This window comes from Acanthaster planci, linkage group LG19, assembly GCF_054643075.1.
Source record: "Acanthaster planci isolate LZ-2023a linkage group LG19, COTS_SCS, whole genome shotgun sequence".
Lineage (NCBI taxonomy): Eukaryota > Metazoa > Echinodermata > Asteroidea > Valvatida > Acanthasteridae > Acanthaster > Acanthaster planci.
In genome coordinates, this window is record NC_141795.1 from 9,705,368 (window position 1) to 9,725,495 (window position 20,128).

At 41.9% G+C, this 20,128-nt stretch overlaps 2 protein-coding genes across 8 annotated transcripts in view; one reads left to right on the forward strand and one right to left on the reverse strand.

Annotated features, from left to right (window-relative positions):
* Positions 1-19,602, reverse strand: part of asah2 (N-acylsphingosine amidohydrolase 2) — a 35,103-nt gene extending 15,501 nt beyond the window's left edge. Inside the window, exons 1-4 of one of the 2 annotated variants that reach the window (XM_087129941.1) lie at positions 19,319-19,602; positions 3,626-3,778; positions 1,118-1,294; positions 237-364 (exon numbers count right to left, since the gene is read on the reverse strand). In XM_087129941.1, the coding sequence (XP_086986067.1) occupies positions 237-364; positions 1,118-1,294; positions 3,626-3,778; positions 19,319-19,555 (695 nt within the window). In that variant the 5' untranslated portion in view covers positions 19,556-19,602. Of the gene's footprint in view, positions 1-236; positions 365-1,117; positions 1,295-3,625; positions 3,779-5,847; positions 6,221-19,318 lie in introns of those variants that run through there. The other variant, XM_087129942.1, reaches the window with a different exon arrangement.
* The window catches only part of LOC147796010 (prolyl 4-hydroxylase subunit alpha-1-like), a 52,120-nt gene continuing 39,160 nt past the window's right edge, over positions 7,169-20,128 (forward strand). For 2 of the 6 annotated variants that reach the window (XM_087129943.1, XM_087129949.1), the window contains exon 1: positions 7,169-7,284. In XM_087129943.1, the coding sequence (XP_086986069.1) occupies positions 7,198-7,284 (87 nt within the window). In that variant the 5' untranslated portion in view covers positions 7,169-7,197. Of the gene's footprint in view, positions 7,285-12,490; positions 12,858-16,822; positions 16,944-20,128 lie in introns of those variants that run through there. The other 4 variants (XM_087129945.1, XM_087129944.1, XM_087129947.1 and 1 more) reach the window with 4 other exon arrangements.

The window sequence follows — 20,128 nt, forward strand, 5'->3', positions numbered from 1 at the left end:
AGATTTCATGGAGGTGAGGTTGACAAGTGCATGTATTTGAAATTTGAAAGTATGTGACATCAACTTCATAAGGTTTCCAGATCTCAACAAAGAATAGTTAACATCCCACTCAATATCTTTTTTCACTTGAAACAGCACAACACACAGGTTCAGTTGGGCATAAAGAATCTGAAGTCTTCTGCTAAACACCAGACACACTGTACAAATCCACATTGATACAAGTGCTCCTGACTTACTTATCTCTTTCTTCTTTGGGATTGTTTTCATAAGCACTTGGGCTGCGGTTGATGTTTGAATCCAGAAGGGTACCAGAGTTATAGTATATGTTGCCATCCACCATGTTATTGTGAGCATTCTCTATACTCTGAAGAGAATAGAAAATACAGAATCTATTCTCAAAACATTCAGTAAGGAGCACCTACATGTACATGTACTTTGCCACCAAAGTACACATACATGTACCGGTACTATAAAGTAAAAAACACACTGTATAGTACTTCTTTCTTTGGATATTTCTAGGGATAAGAAATATTCACCTTCAGCCCTTTTTTTTACTTTTCATTTCCATTTCTTTCAAGTTTAATACAGATATTGGAGGAGATGCTATTCTGCATCACATCAAGAATATCTAGGCCTACAGTGATTGGGTGGTAAGGATGGCTTGTGCGCAAAGGTCTGGTCTGTCACCACCGTCATGGGATCAATCATCTGTCTGGGATGTACATGTAAGTAGAGTTGTTCCAAGGTTGTTGAGAGTTTATCTCAGCCTTTCTCAGAGTTCCTGTGTTTTCCTTCCTCCTTGGATAGATATGGGTCATTTGGCAGCTGTCTAAGGCCTTGGAATGCCTTCAGCTACATTGTAAACAGCATTGTAGCTTCATGTTTTTTTGTACAGCGCATTTGAACAGGACTGTATGAAATTTGTAGTTCACAAATAAATACAATATCATCAGTATTATTAATATTTTTAATTTGTGGTCATATTGGATTAACCCAGTAACAGTTGGATGATTACTCGTTAATCCAGACTGATTGCAAGTCTCACTGCACTTGTAGATACGTAGAAATTGAAAACAAATTACAACTACAGTCCATGTATACATACTTTCCCACTAACCTGAGCAATGCCGTTGACCTGGGCATGGAAGGCTTGTGGGACAAACCCTAAGGATGTCACTTGGAAGAGAAGGTGTTCTAAGAAGCCAGCAACTCCAGAGTGAGAGTGGGTTCCACTGATAGCCACATTCTTGATAGAGTACAGCCCCTTGTACTTGGCTTGAAGCAGTTTGATAACCTGTTAGAAAGGGTAATACAGGTAACTTTCTTCCGTCAAAATTTTCACTGAAAAAAGGGAAATGAGGAACTTACATGTACTGACTTGTAAATTTTAATCTGTGAAAAGCAGGCTTCAGTACATGTAAGTCCATACACAGTATTACCAGACACAGCTCCACAAACTAAGAGTAAAATACCCAGAACAAATTGTAAACAATCAGTCTTTGAATTGTGACAGATCATACTCTAACAGTATCACATCCAATTTAAACAAGGTGAACTTGTGGGTGGAATTTGAAAGCATTTGAAAAAACTGTAAACAAATTTAATAAATGATATGAACTTTGAAATTTGAACTGGTAAAACCTCAATGTCTATCATACAACTAATATTTCAATGAAAGATTTGTAAACACACTACAACAATCCATTTAGACAACTAGAATGGTGAAGCCACCATGGCTCACTGCTTCAATGAATCTCCATTAATTGAAAAAGAGCTGTTGAGAGACATCAATGTAACTTACAAATGGCGCTGCTAAATTAAACTATGCTACCCCCACACCATCATCCCACCCATCTCCTACAAGTACAGGTACTTCACCCTATCCCATCAATCCGGTACCACCCCTCATCATCCTATCCATCTCCTCCTCTGCCCTCATCGCATCATTCCATCTATCTCCTACTTTACCCTAAACCCAAAACCCCACCTATCTGTTACACGTATGTGTTCTTCACTCCCATCCCATCAATATGGTACTCCATCCCCATCCAATCATCCCAATCCATCTCCTACTCTGCCCCAATCCCATCATTCCATCCATCTCATACTCTGCCCACATACAGGTCCATGTACGTGTACCATCATCCCACCAATCTCCTACTTTGCCCTCATCCCATCATTCCATCCATATCCTACTCTGCCCATCCCATCATCCCATCAGTCTGGTACTTCATCCCACAGCCATCATTCCATCCATTTCCCAACTCCACCCACCCCATCCTATCATTTATTTTCTGCCTCATCTCATCATCCCATCCATCTCTTCAGCCTCCATCCCATCATCCCCTCAGCCCCCATCCCATCATCTCCTCAGCCTCCATCCCATCATCCCTTCCATCTCCTCAGCCTCCATCCCATCATCCCTTCCATCTCCTCAGCCTCCATCCCATCATCCCGTTCATCTCCTCAGCCTCCATCCCATCATCCCTTCCATCTCCTCAGCCTCCATCCCATCATCCCTTCCATCTCCTCAGCCTCAATCCCATCATCCCGTTCATCTCCTCAGCCTCCATCCCATCATCCCATCATCTCCTCAGCCTCCATCCCATCATCCCTTCCATCTCCTCAGCCTCCATCCCATCATCCCTTCCATCTCCTCAGCCTCTATCCCATCATCCCTTCCATCTCCTCAGCCTCCATCCCATCATCCCGTTCATCTCCTCAGCCTCCATCCCATCATCCCATCATCTCCTCAGCCTCCATCCCATCATCCCATCATCTCCTCAGCCTCCATCCCATCATCCCTTCCATCTCCTCAGCCTCCATCCCATCATCCCGTTCATCTCCTAAGCCTCCATCCCATCATCCCATCCATCTCCTCAGCCTCCATCCCATCATCCCATCCATCTCCTCAGCCTCCATCCCATCATCCCTTCCATCTCCTCAGCCTCCATCCTATCATCCCTTCCATCTCCTCAGCCTCCATCCCATCATCCCATCATCTCCTCAGCCTCCATCCCATCATCCCATCATCTCCTCAGCCTCCATCCCATCATCCCTTCCATCTCCTCAGCCTCTATCCTATCATCCAATCCATCTCCTCAGCCTCCATCCCATCATCCCATCATCTCCTCAGCCTCCATCCCATCATCCCATCATCTCCTCAGCCTCCATCCCATCATCCCTTCCATCTCCTCAGCCTCCATCCTATCATCCAATCCATCTCCTCAGCCTCCATCCCATCATCCCATCCACCTCCTCAGCCTCCATCCCATCCTCCCATCCATCTCCTCAGCCTCCATCCCATCATCCCTTCCATCTCCTCAGCCTCCATCCTATCATCCAATCCATCTCCTCAGCCTCCATCCCATCATCCCTTCCATCTCCTCAGCCTCCATCCCATCATCCCATCCATCTCCTCAGCCTCCATCCCATCATCCCATCCATCTCCTCAGCCTCCATCCCATCATCCCTTCCATCTCCTCAGCCTCTATCCCATCATATCGCCCATCTCCTCAGCCTCTATCCCATTATCCCGTCCATCTCCTACTCTGCTCCTGCATGTATCAATCATCCTACAAATCAAGCACAAATGACACCCACACCCATGTTAAATCTGTCATACCTCAAGCGTTACCAGCTGATCTTGCATTCCTGCATCAATGCTGACAAAGACAGCCCTGTGATCTGGTTTATTGATATCAGCGATGATAAAAGCTCGGCTGAACTGACGAAGGTGGATACCACCAGTTATTTGCGAAGGATTGGCGTATCCCATCTGGGGGAAAAACGTCATTTTGACATTTTAAGACATTTGGTATTTGTGGTGTCCTCATTATTTTCAAAATACTTGCAGCTGCCCAAAAAGTATCAGTGCATACCATCTTCTGGTTGTTCAGTACATCACTTCCATTATCTACATTATCTGCATATATGAAAATCTCATCATTAAAATGTTACACAAAATAAAAAAAAAATTTAACAATAAAATAAAATTAAATCTAATATTAAACTTGTTGAACAGAGGAAGACAAGTATCAGTAAATCTGCAGAATCTGGAGGATCTGCTATGAGAAATAGTCTGCAAAGATAACTGCCGGTATAGGAGGGAAAATACACTTTCAGATTATGAAGTACATGTATAAAAATACATCATGTCAGAATGAAAACACCGGCAGACAGTGATAAAATCCTACAATTAACAAGTCCAAAGATCGTTAGCCTTTATAACAGTGGTTTTTCTTTGGGGGGAATTCTGTCGAGAAAAAGCTGCATCTGGTTCTTTGCTTAAACGTACATTCAAAGATGGAAATCAAACCTACATGTACATTTAGAGGTATCAATGCAAATTGGGTCTTTATTTCCAGCTTTTGCTAGTTTTGCTGGCATACGGTGGCAACTGTAAGTTGCCACCGTGAGTGTTTGGGGGAGGGGGAATTTGACAGTTTACAGTGACAAATCTCAGTCTTTTTTCCTTACAACTGCTCCAGAACCAAAGATCACAAAAAACAAAATAACATATTCTGCAATTTAACTTCGAATTAGATTTAAAACATTAAATGAAGATATCAGAACTTTTTGGGATGAAACAAAACAAAACAACAACAACTGCAGTTTGTTAGTGTGGCCTGGCAGGGATTTGAGATTGCGATTGTGCGGTTTTCAAGGCCAATTCAAGAACCACTGTACCATGAAACTGAGTGAACTGCACAATTGAGTAGTATCAATTTCCTGCAGGCTGTTCATCAAGGAGTAACATGTGACGAGGACTTAATTTCATGGAGCTTATAGCCAAAAGGCTGTGTTTAAATGTATTACCATACTGCAGATTTTGTTTAATTTGAGCACTTTTTCATGGCATTGCTTCACTAAGTTAAACAAATTTTTAATCCAAGGTAAGTGTGCCCTCTGCTGTGCTTCCTGCTTACAGTCTCAATGAAATAATTTGGAGCCTCTGCAATCATAAAAAATGTATGCCTAGCAGCGCTGTGAAATCCGACCAAGAAGACTGAAACATATGCATGAACTTGTACACACTTTGTTATCATTGATGATAGAAATTGGGCTCAGACAACTCAATTGTTTGCCAACTCGACTTGGGACAACTCCACTGTTACAACAAAATAACCAGTACAACTTACATGTAAATGTCTGTGCATCAAACGGAAAGACAAGTCATCCATTAAGACAGGTCAACTAGTCAAGTTGACAATTGACAGGTAAACTAAAAGTCCTTTTTCCCTCATCAAATCTCAAATAAGATTAAAACATTATTATTTAGGCCCTACTTGTACAAGAAGGTTCCTTCCATTCAGAGTGGCTTTATTTTACTGCACTGATGATGGTATTTGTGGAAAAAGGATTGATGAAAATGGCCAAATACAAACAAAACATACAAAAACGGTAGATACAAACACAGAAACTTGCCATTCGCTGGCCTCCCTAGTCCAACAATTGGCAACATGTCCAACATCCAGGGAAAATAAGAAATGCTTGCCGAGATCTAAGGACATGTACGTCACTAAGATATGTAAGCGGGAGCAGAACATATACAGACAACATTGATTTTCCCTTAAAATATTTCAACAGCCACCAGCAAGTGATAATATGTCCTTAAAAAATGAAATTTAGCCGGGAAAATTCTTAAGTACATGTATTTACTATAGCTATAGTTTTTCAGACAAGTCTCGAGTTTGTACACGGGGCACAGGGGCATCAAGTTTTGCCGGTGTATGGAACTCTTTCCCAAGTCAGACTATAACAAGGTCAAACATTTAACATGTCTAAGGGTGATCACAGAGTGATATACATGTATTTGTCGAATTTTTCAGCCAAGAAGGCAGATACCATGTTGACTTCAGCTGCTGGTCCCGTGATGTCTGCTATTCCAACACCAATTTTGTAGTTCGGCGTATTAACAGCCTCCACTTTCGCGATTCCATCGTTGGACAGATCTTCTCTTGGACCCGGAATGCCGCGTGCGGTGACAAGTAACACTAAAAAAGTCAAAAGCACAATATGGCCCGCCATTGCCTCTGTAGCTGCACTTCGGACAAAAATTCAGACGGAAGAAGGAGAGAGAGTTGCGCCCTTACAATCCATCGGGTAAATCACGAGTCAATGGACAGATCATGTGACATATCACGTTATAATCATAGACCTAACACAACACACCTGCAGCCAGAAATGAGACGGCCGAATCCACACGGTCTTCCTTGTAGCAACGCTACACTGCTGCAGAACTGAGCATGCGCATTAACCAGCAGAAGTTCACATATCCGCGTACGCGTAGAGCTAGCAGAACAGAACTGACTGTGTCTGTGTGGTAGCGGGTTTGTGCACAAGTCAATGGTGTAGCACTTTTTTGCAACACGCCGCGGCCCCTTCCTTTTTCATTTTTCCGTGTAGCACTGCTACACACACAGGTTCTGTCCTCTTCGGTCTCATTTCTGGCTGGGTATAAACAAGAAAATTCATAATTATGCACGCATGCCAAATGGCCCTAGTCAGTAAAGTGTCGATTATTCTTACGAATACCAGTTTGGACATCCTTCAAAAACTGATAGCCCAAACTTGACTTGATAGACACAGAAAGCACTTGTGACATTAGGTTGCAAACGTCAAACACGGTGACTCGAGAGGCGCTCTCAAAAATAAAGTAGATTGCTTTAGACTTTCAATACCGTTAATAACACGCAAATCTTTAGATTTGCTGCGGTAACATTTTCTGTTGAGATAAGCGATTTTCAATTAAAGCGAACCGCTCCTTACATTGCACTGTATAATGTTTTTAATTTGTCTCCTTCATTTTTACATATCCCTTCCATTTTAGTTTTATTTCATCTTTTTTTTTCATTTTAATTTAGATATTCTATTTGAAGAGCAGTGAACTGTAGTTTTCAAATCAGTCACTCGAGAAACTTGCTTGGTGGTGGTGTAAAAGGTACCCAGCTCTGTACAGTCATATCGATAGTCTTTGCTAATTTAAATTTAGTATAATTCTGCAACTAACATATGTACATGTAGGTATAAATCCATTTCGACCGTAAGACAGTGTGTATCATGCGATACACTGATGGTGTCTACTGCATGTCTGTGTGTAACTTCGTGTAAAGCATGTACTGTGCCTGTGAATGAAAAACAGTTGTGCACCCAGCCGAGGAGTTACAACGGTTTGAGACAGGAATAAAGCTTTTTATGTACATGTACATGTACATGCAAGTGTACATGTACATAGGTAGCCAACGCTGGACAAATGATGGAATTCATCTCGCTGCTGTCGAGGTATCAGTAAAGGCTTTTTGTTCTTTTGTACAATATGGACAATAATAGCGGGGAGAGACATGGTTTTAGTCGGAGAAACGACTCAAAAACCTTGATTCAAATGATTCGGACGCGAAGTACGCGTCCTCGCCCATTCGAATCAAAGAATCTCCACTTTCGTCGTTTCGACCTCGTCATTTCTCCTTAATGTAACATACAGTACGCAGAAATATGCTTTGAAAGGTTTGGCATGAATTCAATCCATCCCTATACCTGATTCCTTACAAAAGAAGTCGTTTAACTGGTAGAATTTAGGTCCCAATTCGTGAAAACGAAAATGCAGGGTGTGCGCGCTGGAAGTGCCGCACTACGTACCGGGTGCCCTGATGAGTTTGTGAAAAGTAAAAGTAGGCCAACTCGATTCTCTGGAATGCGCACACAACGGAATCACCAGCCTGAAAGCAAAAGGCACGCAGCGAGTTTCCGGAACCCTCCGTCGCACGGTCCGCCTATGGGGACTTAACATGGGGCCGTTTTGTCACGTCCGATAAACTGAAACCACCCAAGAAACACTCATGTCAGAATTACCTTTGTATTCCCCAAGCAATGTTTTGAAAAGTCACCCGGAGATGGGTACTTTCATTAACGACCTTCCACCTCCTCTAGGTCTCCCCGTTCAACTTGTTCAAGCACGTTTGTCTTCACTTCATGTGCTTTGTGAAAACGAGATTATACAACGTTACAAAGATTTACCTACCTGCAGTCAGTCGAGTTGACCTGAGTCTTGTCAGTAAAGGTTGGATTAAACTTTAGAATCTTTCATAAAACGCAGGTTATTCCTTTGAATTTATTTACTTATATACTGAAAAATATTTGACATATTTTGTTCCGTTTTTATTTTGGCTTTTACGGAAAGAATTATACCATAAAATATAATTTCGTAACCGTTCATCTGTATACGAGAACGCAGAATTGCACTGGTCTTTGTGTATTTTAGGTCTTCGGATGTGAGAAGTCACAATTTAGCAGGATATTCTCTTTCTGGCAAAGTAATATTTCAGTGTCTGTAAAATTACAAAATACTTGACAAAGGCTTTTTTCTGAGGTGACTGTTTAAAGCAGTAAATGAACCAAAAAATTGAAAATTGTAACATTTTTGCACGTGAGTTTTCCTATCTAAGGATTCCGGAAGCGCACCATCAGGGGTCAACTTTCAGGCTCTATATATACGCCTAGAGCAGAAGTACGGTATACCCCCAATCGATTAAAAAGAGCTACGTTGATCGAGTGTGTTCAGTTTGTTGATAGTGATGCGACAGTTACGTGTGGATTTCCTAGGTGTTCGTGAACCAGTAAGTTCAGTTCCGACCAAAGGAGCCTCCGTTGTTAAGAAAACAGGGCCCTTTCTTGGTCCAGCTCGAACTGAAAAACCTTGCTCAACCAATGACTTATTCCCCTATAGGTTTCTCTACAGTTCCTCATGTAAACGTCCCACAGATCTTATCCTATCAATCCTGAGGAACGATCTTGAAGAAGCTTGCAACAGTGTTATCACCATTATTTGCGACGCGATGGACATCTTCATCCCAAGCAAGATAAAACTGCCAACAAAATCTGGTTTGATGACCATTGCAAGAAAAATGTGGCCAGGAAACGACGGCTATTCAGGAAACTAAAGAAAGATACTAGAGAACAAGGTTTGAAATGCCAGAAAGGCATACAGTCGGATCGAGAGACAAGCTAGAGGAAAGTACAATCAAAAGCTGGAGAATTAACTCTCAGACGGAAGTATCAGTAGCAAGAAATAGTGGCACACAATGAACGCCCTCTCCGGTAGAACAGCCAGGGCTGATGTAGCTGTGTTGACAGGCGAAAGCCATATCTACACTACTGTGAAGGAAAGCCTGAAAGACTATCGGCCAGACTTTTGCCATAAATGCCAAGTTGAGAATACGGAAGAAACTGCTCCAGAAGTGCAAAATACAACTTCATGCACCATGGAAGACAGCTTTCAAAGCCAAGGACATTGGGAAGATCCTGTGTAAATTAAAACCAGACAAGCCTACTGGTCCTGATGGGATTCCCACCAGCGATGAAGGAGTGTTGTGCCGAGCTGGCATACCCTCTCGGCCTTCAATTTTGATCTGTGCTTCGTACATGGATGTGCCAGTCATTCCAGTACACAAGAGGGGCTCAAAGTCCATCCCCATCCATGTACCGACCCATCTCCCTCCTTAGTAACATTAGCAAAGTCATGGAGGCAGTGGTATAGACTCAGCTTCAGAAGTACCTGTTGCAGCACCACCTCATCTCAGACAGTCAGTTTGGATTCATACCTTATCATAGCACAGCTGACATCCCCACCATCCTCTCTCAGCAATGGTCCAATGTTCTGGACAAAGGCTACGAAGTGCGTCTTATTGCCCTGGACGTCAACTCAGGGTGCTTTCTACAATGTATGTCATAATGGACCCTATTCCAAACTCAAAAGCAAGGGAGTCTCCGGCAAGCTACGCTACTGGAATGTAAGCTACCTTTCCAACAGTTCCATCAAAGTGGTTCTATCTGGGCAGGCTTCAACTACCATGTCCATCAATGCTTCTGTTCCCCAGGGCTCTACATGTATATTGGGAACACTGCTGTTCACCGTCTTCATTGATGATGTAGGAGATGAGGGTGAGAACACCCTATACAAGTATATAAACGCAGATGTCTCTAACTTCTGCGAGATCAAAACAGGCAATAACAGCAGAGCTGCAACTGCAAGCTTGAATGGAGACCTGGAGAGAATGAAGAACTGAGCAGATAAACAGAAAGTGACTTTCGAGCTATCCGAGTGTAAAGCCCTGGCCACCTCTAGAAAGAGGAATCCAACAAGGACAGACCTATTTTTGGAAACGTCAAACTGACAGAATAGGATGAGCTGGAAATCCTAGGAGTTACTGTTGACAAAAAACTCACCCGGACTAATCACATCTCCAACATTGCAGCCAGAGCTGGACAGAAGCTGGGAGCTCTCAAGAGGGTTGCCAACAAACTATAAATGCCAAAGGGAAAGCCACAGTGTACAAGGCCCAGATATGCAGCCTTATGGTGGATGAGTGCTTCGGAGCTTCTTGTTCCATCCAGAGCAAAGCATGTGAATGAACAGCAGGCCTATTATTGGTATTATTATTATTTAGGCGTAGGCTTTCCTGGGCCAATTTCTGCAAAACTGGCTCATTTTCGTCAAGTCACATTCGCAGAGATGATATATGGTTCGGTTTGTTCTTGGGTTTCTTGGGATTCGTTTTCATGCACACAATCTTTTTAGTTTTGCCGTTTAGTTTCGTTTCTGTCATCCCATTTCGACTTTAAAAACCGTACTACCACCATTCTTCAATATAATCTTTGTTTTTATAGCAATATGTGCAGTCAGATTCAAAGTAATCAACTTGCATGATCTTTTATAGATTGGGCGTGATTTATTTTTCGTTTATGGTAAATCTATTTCGCGTACTGAGTGTTCGATTTAGGAGTATTGGAGTGAATGCCGTTGGCCTTTTATTAGGCCTATAGGTCGATCTATATAATATTCTTGTTCCACAATCGTTTTGGTGATGGTGAATGATTCCTTTATCCCTTCTTTGTATCTACGCCTATTTCTTGAGTCGAATCAGAGCGTTTTTGTATTGCTCTTTGTTGTGAGTATACTGATGCTGTTCATTTAGTGTTTTGTGTTATTTTGATTATTTGGACCATTTCAAAATATATGTACTTGTTGAAGTTAACGAAAACAAATTCAGGGTTAGCCTCCATACATGTAAAACATGTGAAAAACTTTTTTAAAAGCGTTATCGCTCCAACCTACGATTCTAACTTTTCTATAAGAACCCGACCGCAACAATTTTGGATAAAAGTATGATGAAAAAAAGGTTTTCTCAAGATCCACCGTTAAACCTTTTCTTCCCTCAGAAAATCAGATTTCAATAGGATCCAGAAAGCGCTCATCATTGGAACGAATTTGAATTCCCACAAGTGAAATGTGATTGCGTATAGACTAACTTGAATGCCTTATTGACTTCTTTCTAAGTCCGATTGACGAATGTGAATGAACCAAACAACTTTTGGAATTTGACTGAGGGTATTTCTAGAAAGAATTGCTCAATAACGAATTCGAATGCCTGCTTTTGATTATCGATTGCTCGTGTGAAGGAACTGAACGACTTTTTTTCTGAATTGGTCCAGAAAACCTTTAATACATTGCACATGATTGTCAACACCGCACAATTAATATTAATGGCACTGCATACGTGAATGTTACGCCAGTTCACATTGTTGTTGCGTTTGCTCGGCCGACGACGGTGATTAATAAGCGCCGGCCTTGATGAATTCTGCAGTGCCCTGTTTGTCTTGTCCCCTTTAGACCTATTGGCGAGTAACTTATTGATAAAGGGAACAGACTTTTTCCCTCCTGCCTCAGTTTAGTTATTACTTTGAACTGGTAAAAAAGTAAGATGGCTGCCCCATGATAGAGGTCCACGGAGGAAATGAGATATATTCATAGAGCTATACTAGAGTTTTCCACGCGAAGAAAATTCGACGCCGACAATTTGAATTCGTGTCCGTACTTGTAGAACATTCGAAATCAGATAGAATGAATACCATGTACTTTAAATGCAACGTGCATTGGGTGCCGATAAAATCTGATTAAAAAAATTGCGTAAAAATTTATCTACAGCGCATACGCGCTGGCGTTTGCGTTGTTTGTGCATAGAAGAATGTAATGATATTGACAAAATATACACAGTCAGTGCTCTTAATTTATCTTATTGTGTGTTCATTTTTTTGGGCATCGGCTTTGTTGACGCACTGTTTTGGAATATAGACGCAGGTATGCAAATAATCGTACAAAAGCCGTAAAAATCTGGGACTTTTCCATAGCTGGTGCACAAAGACAGATGCGCCCATGCACATGTAAGTCACTACATGATTATGAGTCAGTGACCCAATCTAGTACATTCCAGCGTTGGCGGCGCTACTCCCTATCTGCACTTAACTTGTCAAGTCGAGTCGCGCGCTCGCGCTAGCGCGCTGCATGCATGCAGTGCATGCCGGCTAGCCGCGCGAGCGCTTTTAAATGTCCATGTTTCCAGTACTCTAACTCGTGGTCTCAGGCATAATTTTTCTTTACACCACCAAACTTTGAGACTGATATCCAGAAAGCAAACCCAGTAGTGCCACAGAAACATAAAATAAGATGCAAAGAGAAAAAGGGTTCAATATTTCAATTTAACTTGTATGCTTCAGGGCCACAATCGGAGACTGATTTTGGAGACACAGCCTGAGACGGAGACGAAATTGAGCAAATGCTAGCCGCTGAAATCTGATCTCTCTGGTTCCCTGACTTCTTAAGGAATTCAGTATATGTCGTCTCGGCCAGGGGTGCCGACCCCTATGACCCTCGAAAAAACAAGACACGTACATGTACACGTACGCAACTTTTAATTTGGCTGCAACTTTTGCAAGCTTGGCCAACTTCGTGGGCAGCGGTAATCCAGACAAAATAGTGGATGACAGACTTCGCATGCTAATTGTCAGATTATCAGAGCACAGTAAGTTGCACATGATTTTATAATCCATTGATAAGAAAAATAAAAGGCAAATTTTGTCACTAGCCTTGCAAGCTAGCGCGAGCTTAATAAGCCTAGGGCCTAACGTTAGCATGGTTAGTCTGATCTGAGTAACTTGGAGTTTAGACATGTTAGACTTGAATCAAGTCGCACTTACGTTGCTCATCAGCGAAAATGCCTTCTTGAAAGTATGAAACCCCCTTTGCGTGTATGGATCACTCACCCCATCAATACTTGGATGTAATAATTTGGGCGATTTCCAATTTGTAGAAGTCCTTGAAATTTTGGTTTCGATTTTGTCCATTCGTTTATTAGTAATACTAGGCCTACATCAGTACGTGTACCCACAGCGATTAGGCCTAACTCCCGATCGCTGACCGATGCCAAACACAGTCGGTATCTGTTTGATCTGGGAACCCAACAGCGTTATAAGTATTACGTAGATCCTAGAGCGTAACATTGCCTATGAATGTTGATGATGAATGATGAACCGAAAGGCATAAGATGCTTGGGATTGAGTGTGAACTTGTTGCCAGACAGCGTGGCATGTGTGGAACACACGCCATTCGCTTGTCTAATCCCCATCACACATGATGACAGGCACCCATGAAAATACCCAATGACTGTTGTTTTCGGAAAGAATTCCATATACGAAGTTCACTTTTTAGGAGAAATTTTTGCTCCAGGACAGATTTAAAAAGGGGCGACATTTATTTTTGGGGATAGAGATGTGAAAGGGGGTTCAGTAACTTAGGGGGACAGGTTTAAAAAGAAGGGGCCCCACGCAATAAAACGGCAAAAAAGTGAGTCCTTTTGCCGTTCTTTTTTTCCCCTACTATATCCTCTACCTTTTTCTTTTTCCTTGACTATCCCGTCCTTTTATTTCTCCACAGTTTTCCTGTCATTAGTACAAGGATTACAGTTAGTATACACGTTTAATACAGTTAATCCAAATTGTGTCGTAAAGGGAAGCGAACCTGCAATGAAGAGAACTGTTAGGTATAGAAATACAGCAGTCTAACTGACCACGCCACACAAGCGCTTGTTGCCGGAGAAAGTCGATATGTTCCATATAAAGTTACGGTTGAATTAAGAAGAGGTCAAGATGAGGTCAAGATGAATATTTAAAAAAATTAAATATTTATGAAACTGAATATGTAATTATTCACGAATATTTGTATAAATTAGAATATTTAAATATTAATAAATGTGGCTATCCGTTGTTAATATAAGTAGGTTGTGCCAAAGGAAATCAACTAGGTAAGGTACATGTCTGAGCACAATTGACTGTATGACGTGAGTTATCTCCGTCGTATTATGTAAACCAAGAGAGAAAGAACAGGTAAAAATGCAGTCGGCCGTACGAAAGAAGGAATTTCAGTCCAAGGCTATATAAGAACTCAGGTGGAGTCCAGCTTCATCCATTAGCAATACATGCACTATGAGCGAGAATTGGAGTCTTACGCGCTTGGTGAGAGAGGTGACTATCACCCCGGAAAAGACCCTGGGGTTTTTGAAGGAGCGGGGGCTAATAGCAGCGGCGCCTCTGTGCCGTACCTGCCGGCGACTATTGAGGTGGACTCCGAGGGCAGACATCACCGATGGTTACATGTGGCAGTGTACGAAGAGAACATGTCGCCAATATTGTCACAACCGTAGTATGCGGCATGGCAGTTTCTTTTCCGGCAGTCGACTACCTCTCGATAAATGCCTTGTTCTCATGTACTGCTGGGCAATGAAGCTGTCAAATACCACGGCAATCAGGGAAGCCAGCTACGACGGTGGAACAAGTTGTGAAACTGTTGTAGATTGGTATACCTATTGTCGTGAAGTTTGTCTGCACGTTGTTCAGCAACATGGCAAAACGTCGATCGGGGGACCGGGCCTGACGGTGGAGATAGATGAGTCCAAATTCGGTAAACGGAAGTACAATCGTGGTCGCCTAGTTGAGGGTAAGTGGATACTGGGCGGGATTTGCCGTGAGACAAAGGAAGTTTTCTTCATCGAGGTAGCCAAACGCGATTCGGCAACACTTATTCCTCTAATTAAGGAATATGTGGCTGCAGGCTCCACAGTCATTACTGATTGTTGGAGAGCGTATGACTGCCTCGATGAAGATGATTTCCAACACCTCACGGTAAATCACTCTCTTAACTTTGTTGATCCATCCACTGGCGCTCACACAAACAATATTGAGAGCCAGTGGTGGCAACTAAAGCGAAGTCTGCCCAGTACCCACACCAGTGGAAGCGACCAGTTTGGGTTCTACCTGGCCGAATACATGTGGCGCTGCCGACATGCAGGAGTAGACCACTTCAATCAAATCCTTAAGGATGTTCTTCTCCTGTACAAGCCTCCCCTCACATTTTAGAGCGCACAACATCTCGCTCTGGCTGTCAGCCTTGGCAGATAGCCACACAATAATCTAAAGACAGGTTTCAGCTCCCTTTTCCCCTTCCCTCTGTATAAATATAGAAAAAAACTCCTCCAACTGACAAGCACTCTCTAAAAGAAATTTGCCCCTTTTTTCCTTCTAAACAAATTGTCCAACTTAAAAATTGTCACAAAACACGCACTATTTTCGCCCAAGTAAAAATTGTACAAGTACAGTAGGGCACATTGCGCAGCATTTCGTGAACTGTGTAGATCCATCCAGACAGATGACGGCCCTCTCTCTGCACTCTTCGTGTTGCGGATTCATGCATAAAATTACCTCAATGCTTGTGGCAGCCCAACCCCTGTTACATAATGGTTCTTTCCGGATGTGATCCGGTTCATGCGCACACGTCGTGCGCATTCGCCATGTTCTTCAGAAGCAAAGATGGCCGCCTGTCGATGTAAACCTGGTCCATGTGTAGCTCCAAAAGTGTGCCCAAAACTCCACATTTCTGTCCTATGATGTTCAGCTCTTCAATGCCTATTGGAATCGTCTTCATTCAGCGATCAAAGTAAGGATACTTTTGTAGTAATTATGCGATATTACAGTGAACTTCGTATATGGAATTCTTCCCTTGTTTTCGACACATTCATGGCATTTATGCATACACACAACGCTTCATTACGAGAGATACATAGTCGCTGATAAAACAGCAATTCGGATCATCGTCTCTAATGCTGTCTGGTTCCCAGAACAAATAGCTCCCGACTGTGTTTAACATCGGTCAGCGATCAGGATTTAATCGTTGTAGTAAACAAATGGCCCAAATCGAAACCCAAATTTCATGAACTTCTACGAATTTGAAATCACCTAAACGAATGTAGGTAATTCCTTAATCACGACGGAAAGCATTGAGCTCCGCAAAATTTCTTGCAAAATACATTGTCTGTTGTCCTAGCGATACTTGTAGTTTTTTGCTTGCAATTAAATACAAATTATTGCTGTGACCAGGAAATAGAGAGAGGAACCTCCCTGATGTTAGACCTACTTTTGCCATTGTACATAAACTTTTAAAATTTTGATAAATTGTTCTATTACCCATGTAAATTTTGTAATTTTATTCTCCTCCCTCCAATACATCAGTGTTCAAAGACTTGGTACAAATTTAGCTAAGACTGACCAACAAAATGTTGACTTTTACTGAAAGCTAAATTCATAAGTAACAAATTGTGTTATTTCATCACAGGGAGTGGTTGTGAAATCTCATAAAACACTCCTTTGTGCAAATGCCATAATAAAAATGAATTAAACAAAACATAAAATCTTGTAAACAACCGGGCTATTTAGTCCCAAAATAACTCCAGAAGAAAGCACTCATTATGGAAAATGACTGCACATATAGATTTAGGGCACACGGCATAATGTAAGTACACATGTAATTGTGCAAGCATTAATTTAGTTAAATTTGAGTTGTCATGAGATCATATCAAACACCAACAAATGCATGAATATTCATTCTCATGTACCTCAGTGCACAAAGTTCTAAGGTTGTATATTACCAGTGACAAATTGCGGCGGCGATCATAGGGTACAAAGGGGTTTCGTGGTTGTGAAACAGATGGTATATGTAGGAAGCACACGGAAAATCACACTGGTAAAGACCTGTTAGAGTCTGTGTGATTGACTGTAAGGTAGGAGTTTGATTTCAAGGTGTTGGAGTTTGTGTAATTAGGGAGGGATACCACTTACCTGGGCAGCAAGGGTATAAAAGAACTCTTGCCCGATGATTAGAATTTGACATTATACAGCCTGTGTACATGCACATGTTGTATACATGTACATGTAAGGTGTACCAGCACATGTATACATGTAAGCATTTTATGCTCAGTGAAACACGACAAAGTATCCTTGTGCACAACAGAACACAACTGACAGCGGCATAGCAAAGGCATTTTCTTTGGGGGTGTGTGCCAGGGTCAATTTTCCGACTTGTAACTTGTTCGGCAATTTAGTCCACGTAACGCTCGAAATTCGTAAAATGCAGAGGGGGTGTTTTAAGGGGGTGTGTCAGATTTGCATTTGCAGTAATATTTAGAAATTAGCGAATTTTGGTTTTTGGGTGATTGTTATTTACTGTTAGTACCAATCCATTGATTTATTTCACATTTTGATTTAACTTTTTCAAAAAAAAATCTAAAAAATGATGATTGTTTTTGGAGTTCAAGGAGCTGCTCCTGTAAATTTTCTAGCAAAAATCCATGAACCATCGGACCACAGGACGTTGTAACAGATTCACTTGTAAGGCAGTGGAGATCAGGATTGGCAGTTCTCTGACAGAAATTTGAACCCCATTCATTCAGTTCGAGGATCGAACTCGACAAATTTATTTTGAAGTTAAACTCTCTTCTTTTGAAAATATAATGATGTGGCGTGGATTCGAAATATGAACAACGCTTGATCATACAGCTGCACAGTGACCGAATTGCGAGTCACGGCACCTCGATAAGCTTGCACCTTGTACAGTCATTGTGCAGTTTCTTTACTGCACATAAAAAGGCACTCTGCCTCGTTGCATAGTCACTGGCCAGACGTTGTTGCACGTAAAAAACCACAATCCAATCAAAAAATGAGGCAAATACTCATGTATTATTGACATAGAGATCATTTGCATAAACAGGAAAATAAATATCTGGAAATTGCAAGTTAAACACGGCTGTCGGAGCGGACCTCGAAAACAAGCGGCCGTGTTTACTGGTTTGGGTTATAACATTATCTTTGAAGGGGTTATTATAAGACAGTGTACTGTTTTGCCAGTGCTAGCACTTTTCCAGTCTGAAATAATCTCTTAAAATGAATTGAAATTCTTCTTGAGGTCACCAATTTCAACTCTAGATGAATTTTGACAGTTTACAATGTGTTTGAGTTGTGCCGCCAAAAAGCGAGTTCACGGATGTTTTTAATGTTACTTGCTCATATATCGCACGGAGGAATGAAAACATATTGGTAGGCTCTTGCAACGAGCAAGCATGATTCACAATTTTTTAAAACAGAGTCAACTGACTGTGGAGAGGTAATGTGCATGTGCGAATTGCATTTTCCAAAGATCGTCTGGACGAACGATTTTGAAAAATTGGCAAAATTCTGCAAAAATTCGTTTTTTTAAAAAACAACAGCACTTCAGGAAAAAAATTTACATTTTTTACAAAATTTAGTTTGACTTAATTACATGTATGTACATACTTTCCGCGTGCGCACAAGTGCACGTACATGTACCATGGAGAAATGCATATTACACAGTAGGCTGCGTTCGCGCGATTACTCGGTATCCGAGTGTGGATGCGCGCGCATTACTCTCGGGTCAGGAGGATACTCCTATCCTGTGTGTCGACAGGGAGTATACTCTAGCTGACCCTCACCCCGCCCGCCTGCCGTTCGTGTGCTCAGGCATGTCAGGAGACTACTCAGTTAACACGAGTAGCTCGCTCGAACGCAGCATTCACGTATACACACGTACTATAGTACTGTACATGTGTGCATGAGCCTCGTGTATGTAAGGAAACTGAGCGGGATCATGCGTGGCAATTGCGATTGGCCACGACTCGGACAGGCACATATAAAATACACACAGGACTTGGCAACCTGACTTTGGACCGTAGGACGGGCAGATTCCGACAAAAACTGATGTTAATCCTCAATAGGCTAGCAGCTATTTTGTAAGCATTACACACCTTCAGGCAGCTTCAGGGAAATGCTGGTGGCCGACTGGTCAACGTACGTCAATAATTCATGACGTCGATTTCAGTTTCATTTGCCAACTGACCCTTTATTTGCCGACTGAAAAGAATTATTGGGGGGGTTCAACTCCCCCACACCACCCGCTCGCTATGCTGCTGACAACTGAACTTGTTCACAAGTTACAGTGTACATGTATTTTCGTACACACCAGAATTGTGAAGGGTTTGAAAAAGTAACCACACTCTATAAACAGCCTGAATGGATTACTTTCAAGGGAATTGAATTTATGTACATTAGTTTGTGTGCATTTTAAAATTTGTGAAGACTTTACCATAGGAACTTCAGCTGCTGGGCCTGTGATGTCAGCATTACCAACACCAATCCTGTAGTTTGCAGCTTCTTTCTCACTTGTGGTCCATTGCCTCATCGTCAACCATTGCCATAGGTGCCACTCTCTCCATGATGAAGTCTGAGATTCAGGACCTGTTTTGGGGCTGAAGCTTGCATTGACGGCAGTGTAGAATAAATGTACCAGGAAAAAAACTGACAGAGTTACCTGTCGTACCATCCTGCATTACTGTCAAGACTGTTGAATGACCCAGCAACATGTGCATAAATGTAGTGTACATACACTGTAGTTGAATTTTGTGGCAGTAGTGGGTTGGTTAGAAGAGATTTATGGACTGGTTGAAAAATCTATTATGTACCCGCAGCTTTACCTGCAAAGCCTCAGAACACATGTGACAAATTTCTCTGGTGCAGTACTAATGGAAGGCCCCTCATTATTGAGTGCTAAAAATATTGTTGCACCCAGCATATCTGCCACAAGTGCACTGTACACATTACAGCCACCAAACCCGCCATTTCCTGACATGGCTTAATCCTCTCAAAGTCAATATGATTTTATGTAAATGTACGTGTACCCTTGGGAGTCAGGGTTAACTTGTTTCTAATCACAAAAATGGCATTTTGTTGAACTGTTGTTGATAACAAAACATTCTGTGGTTACCACCATCATGATTGAAAAAAATACATACTCTACTCAAAAAAAGTTAAAGACCACTTTTTTCTTAACTTGTAATTTTTCCAAGCAATGAGTGGGGTCAAGTTCTTTCTTTTTTTGTTTGTCTAGATGGTGTTC